General features: G+C 43.7%; 1 protein-coding gene across 1 annotated transcript in view; it reads right to left on the reverse strand.

The window, feature by feature from the left end:
- Positions 1-2,378, reverse strand: part of ERCC6L2 (ERCC excision repair 6 like 2) — a 232,897-nt gene extending 230,519 nt beyond the window's left edge. Inside the window, exon 1 of the mRNA XM_077474805.1 lies at positions 2,209-2,378. Coding sequence (XP_077330931.1) covers positions 2,209-2,236 — 28 coding nt within the window. The 5' untranslated portion in view covers positions 2,237-2,378. The remainder of the gene's footprint in view (positions 1-2,208) is intronic.
- Positions 2,379-6,000: the final 3,622 nt, after the last annotated feature.

The raw sequence follows: 6,000 nt of genomic DNA on the forward strand, positions 1-6,000 counted from the left end.
TAATGTCACTGGGTTTCAAATCTATTAATTCTGAGTTGCAAACCCCCAAACGAGCATGCAGAATATGAGTGTCAGAAACGTATTATAATTCCTCATCAAGACCATATCAAATTAGTGCTGCTCCAAGCCTGCAGTGCAAGTCTCCCAGGTTTACACTCTGTGTTCAGGTGCTGGCAGAAGTAGAGAGCATCTTACTCCAAAATGTAAAATAGCATACAGATACACTGTATTCAACACAAATGTAAGGTGAATGAAAAATTAGCTGCAGCCCAGATCCCAGCCCATTGGTCATCTTAGATTAACCCCAATATGGGTGAAACATGGCAGAGGGGTGTGATCGATGGGCTGGGATCTGAGCTGACACTAGTTTTTCAGGCAAAAATTCAAACCTGAGCCGGTGAACAGACACACAGTGGGTCCCAGGCATGAACCCGTGGCAGCACATATGTGTAACCGGACAAAAATGTGAAAATAAAGGTTATAGTGAAGTTAATAATGAAGGCTCTCCATTGGGGAAGATTGACACTGTCAACCACAATTGAGTAGAACAGTGATACATGACACTTGCATGAGATTCAGTTAGCCTTAGCTAATCTTAGATTAACCCCAATGTGGGTGAAACATGTCAGAGGGGTGTGATCGATGGGCTGGGATCTGAGCTGACGATAGTTTTTTCAGGAAAAAATTCAGACCTGATTTGGTGAACAGACACGCACCGGGCCCCAGGCAGCACATATGTATACCCGGCCTAAAAAGTGAAAAAAGTGAAAATAAATCTTATAGTGAAGCTAATAATGAAGCCTCATTTGTTTTGTAGTCTCCATTGGGAAAGATTGACACTGTCAACCACAATAGAGTGAATCAGTGGATATATGATGCTTGCATGAGATTCAGTTAGTCTTAGCTAATCTTAAGGCCCATACACACGATTTGACTTTTTGACAACAAACATGCAAATTAGCTGTTTTAAAGCCAACATCCAACCGTGTGTACGCTCCATTGGACAAACTTTTTCGGGTTTTCATCAGACTTTTGTTGGCTGTGGGAACGGACTTTCCGGCAACAAAAGTCCGATGGAGCAAAGTCCGATCGTGTGTACAGAAAACCATAGGACTTTTGTACAAAGTACAAACTCGCATGCTCAGAACCAATGCAAAAGATGAGACAATACAGAAGTTGACCAAAGGTGGTGGTAAAGAGCAGAAAAAAACACATGATTTGGTGAAAGTTGGCTCAAAAAGTCTTGCTGCGTGTATGCAATACAAGTTCACGGCCCACACCCTTTGTACAAAAATCCACAGGGAATGTTTGTACAAAGTCTGATCGTATGTATGAGGCTTTAGATTAACCCCAATGTGGGTGAAACATGTCAAAGGTATGTGATCGATAGGCTGGGATCTGAGCTGAAGCCAGTTTTTCATTTGCCTTACATTACAGTTGAACATAGTATGCGGTGGTATCTGCATGCTATATAATACCTCATTTGGTTACCTGTCCTGGGTTAGTGACCCAGAAAGTAATGAAGCCAAATAATCAGCATGTCAGCCAGAGAACTCAATTTCCTGAAAGGAGAGGTCAGTAATGGAAGCGTACACATTTCTTTCTTGACAAGTTCCCTTTAAGAGATCAGAGGGCTGGACTTTCTGGCAATGTTTTTTTTAATAGCTGCTTGTGCTATAGTTGTCCTGGTGACAACTGTACCCCTTGTTTCTTTTCTAGGTGTCACTGGAACAGGAAGTGAAGGAAAATCTTACCAATTTAGTCACAGACAAAAATATAAATCTGCAGAATGTTTGCTTTTCCCCACTCTAGCTAAAACAGAACAAGGAAAATGGCTGGAGTTAGGCTGTAAGGCAACCAAAGTAAATGTATATGAGCTAAGCAAGAATGACAGGTGATTTTACACCGGCCATATACACCTTGAACATCATCCCTTGTCTGAGCACATTTGTGGGGCACTTGCAGAGCCGCTGAAGCGCGGTACAAATGTGAGGTTTGTCCACTCCTCAATCGCTAGTGAGAATAAGCCCAAATGTCACTCATATCAGTGAAGTCACAGAAATATCACAAATTCTGTGCAATTGTTCCATGTCATGATGATCATTCACACAATTAGACATTTAAAGGGACAGATCACTAATTGCAGCCTCCTCCTCATGTCAGGTTTCCTTTCTTTCTAATGAACAGGATTTTAGTAAATCTACTTGCCTGGTCCATCCATGTTTACAGGGTCCATACTTCAACTATGGATATGTGAAACACGGACTCCAAACTTCTAATACAGCAATGTAGATCTGTAGGATGGGACTTGGTACACTCATATTGTCAGCAAATGTCCGGTCATTCTATAGACACTGCAGCAACACAATGAGGCTTGGCCAGCAATAAACTCTCTGTATACATGACGGTTTCCTTCTTCTATACATTGCTTTTGTTACTTATTGTCCAACATGAGAGAATACAGCTCTTCTCAATCTCCTGTACACACACTTCCTATCCCGATCAGCCAATGTTTTGCTTCCTCTATAGGCTCCTCTCCTCCTTGCATAGGCTGAGGTAAAACTAGCTTTTACTTTCACTTTCATCTTCCGCACTTTCGCCATTTATTGAACGAGACGCGATGCTCAAGCCTTTGTAAGGAACGTTTCAGAAAATAATTAATGTTTCACAGGCTACAAAAATGCAGTTTTTTTTAAATGAATAATATAAAGCAGAATAGAGATTTTAGACTAACTATGAAAAGAGCTAATCTGTAATCCAAGAACGTTACTACATGTGAAGCCATAGTACTGAGTATGAGTGAGGCTGTGTTCACTTATTTTTTTTCCCCCAAAAAAATATATATATATATAAGTATGTATTTGCTGCCCGCCGCACAACTGACAGAGATTGGCAGAGACTGCAGCGAGCGTAGTGCGTGGACAGGGGGAGGAGGTCTGGCCAATATCGATTATCTGAAAAATGTGAATATCAGCCCTCAATAATCAGTCGAACTTTTTATAAAAGTTCTTTGCCATGAGGTGCCATGTTGAACTTCCAGTGACCAGTATGAGAGAGTGAGAGTGATAACACCAAATTTATCACAGCTGCTCCCCATTCACCCCTGAAACCATATACCACTAACAAGTCTCATGACGGGGGGGGGGGGGGGGGGGATTTCTAATTAGGCACAATTTGGACATTTTCACTTTTGTTGCCAGCAGTTTAGACAATAATGTCTGTATGTTGAGTTATTTGAGGGGACAGCATTTTAAACTGTTGCAAATTTACACTGTTATAAAAGCTGTACACTCAGTACTTTACATAGTAGCAATGTGTCATTTCTTCAGCATTGTTACATGAAAAGATATAATAAAATATTTACAAAAATGTGAGGGGTGTACTCACTTTTGTGAGATACTGTGTGTGTGTGTGTATGTGTATATATGTGTATATATATAATTTTTTTTTTTTTTTTTAGACAGATTTATAGTGCGCCAATAGTTTATGCAGCACTTTAAAATATAAAGGGAGACATTACAGATACAATAAAATACAAGGGGATTAAGAGGGCCCTGCTCAGAAGAGCTTACAATCTAATTGTAACTGTGGGGAATGAGCTGATGAAAGTGGTAAAAGATTAGTTGGAGGTGTCATAGGCTTCCATGAAGAGATGAGTTTTCTGGGATTGCCTGAAGGCAGCTAGAGTAGGAGATAGCTGGACAGGTTGAGGTAGCGAGTTCCAGAGGATCCGAGAGGCTCTGGAAAAATCCTGGAGATGAGCATGGGAGGAGACAAGTGAGTTTTAGAGTTGGAGGTCTTGAGAGGAGCGTAGAGGACGGTTTTGGTCATATTTTGAGACAAGATTGGTGATGTAGCTCGGGGCAGAGTTGTGACTAGCTTTGTATGTTGTGGTTAGTATTTTGAATTTAATTCGCTGGGCAATAGGGAGCCAGTGTAGGGATTGGTGGAGAGGGTAGGCATGCACTGATCGTTGGTACGGTGGCCAAGTCTGGCAGCAGCATTTATGATAGACTGAAGAGGGGATAGTCTATGGAGAGGTAGGACAATGAGAAGGGAGTTGCAATAGTCAAGACGAGAGATAACAAGGGAGTGAATGATTAGCTTAGCGTTTTCATTTGTTAACCACTTGCTTACTGGGCACTTAAACCCCCCTCAGTCCCAGACCAATTTTCAGCTTTCAGCGCTGATGCACTTTGAATGAAATTGCGCGGTCATACAACACTGTACCTAAATGAAATTTTTATCATTTTTTTCCCACAAATAGAGCTTTCTTTTGGTGGTATTTAATCACAGCTGGGAGTTTTATTTTTTGCTAAACAAACAAAAAAAAATGAAAAAAAAAAAAATCATGTTTAATAGTTTGTTATAAAATTTTGCAAACAGGTAATTTTTCTCCTTCATTGAAGTGCGCTGATGAGGCGGCACTGATAGGCTGCATTGGTGGGCACTGATAGGCTGCACTGGTGGGCACTGATAGGCACAGATAAGGCGGCACTAATAGGCACAGATAAGGCGGCACTGATGGGCACAGATAAGATGGCACGGATGGGTGGCACAGATGGGTGGCACGGATGGGTGGCACTAAGGGGCACTGATAGGTACCACTGATAGATGGGACTGATAGGTGGCTCTGATAGGTGGCTCTGATAGGCACTGATGGGCGGCACTGCTGGGCACTGATGGGCACTGGTAGATGACACTGATGGGCACGGATATGTGGCACTGGGGTGCAGCACCTTTGTTGAGGCAGATTGTGGGCACTGCTGAGTGGCACTGTGGGCACTGCTGGGTGGCACTATGGGCACTGCTGGGTGGCACTGACAGGGGGCACTTATTTTTTAATTATGTTTAGTGATGAGGGGGCAGGTGGGCACTGGCAGGGGGCAGGTGGGCACTGGCAGGGCTGGCCGTGATCGGGACTGATGTCCCGATCACGGCCGCCGGTGATCGGCTCTTTTCTGTCAGAGCGAGGAGGAATAATAGCCGATTACCGGCTCTGTTATATCACATGATCAGCTGTCATTGGCTGACAGCTGATCACGTGATAAGGGGTCGGGATCGACCCTTTGCTCGGATCGGTGATCAGGCGAGTCTCATAGACTCGTGCTCGTGCACGGGACGACGTCAATAGACGTAGTCCCGGCAAAGGAGATCCGCACTGTAGCCGTCATTCGGCTATAGCGCGGGTCTCAAGTGGTTAAAAAGGGGCATATTTTAGAAATGTTACAGAGGTGAAGTCTACAAGCATTTGACAGCAATTTGATTTGGGGCTGAAAGGACAGGTCAGAGTCTATAATTATTACTAGTACCTTGGCATGAGGGGAGGGATTGATAGTTGCTTTATTGATTTTGATGGAAATGTATTGGGGGGGGGGGCGGGCGGAATGGGCAGGGGGGAATATTACCAGCTCGGTTTTAGAGAGATGTACTTTTAACAAAGTGGTGTGACATCCATGCTGATATGTCAGTTAGTAATGCGAGAGGAGACTGAAGGAGTGAGGTGAAGACCAGTCAGATAGATTTGGGTGTCACCGGAGTATATATGGTATTGAAAGCCTTGGGCAGTTATCAAGTGACAAAGGGAGGGGGTGTAGATGGAGAAGATAAGGGGTTCCAGAACAGAGCCTTGGGGGGGGGGGGGCCACAGAAAGGGGTAATGGAGAGGAGGAGACAGAGTTGTAGGTAACAGTGAAGGAGCGCTGTAATAGGTAGGAGGAGAACCAGGATAGAGCAGAATCTTGGAGGCCAAGGGAACAGCGTTTATTGAGAAGGAGAGGGTGGTCAACAGTATCAAAGGCCGCAGAGATGTCAAGCAGTAGGAGTATGGAGTAGTGTCCATTGGTTTTAGCAGTTAGTAAATTGTACGGTATGGCAGTACAGAGACTCTCTGGGACAAAGCAGGGGTCACAAGGTTTCTCAGGAGGAGCATGGACCTGAGCAGTAAGAATTTTGTCACCCAAAGGAGAAGTGAGACTGGTGTGAACTGTAGCCAGAATA

This window comes from Lithobates pipiens, unplaced genomic scaffold, assembly GCF_037356315.1.
Source record: "Lithobates pipiens isolate NorthernLeopardFrog02 unplaced genomic scaffold, aLitPip1_a1.2 Scaffold_13, whole genome shotgun sequence".
Lineage (NCBI taxonomy): Eukaryota > Metazoa > Chordata > Amphibia > Anura > Ranidae > Lithobates > Lithobates pipiens.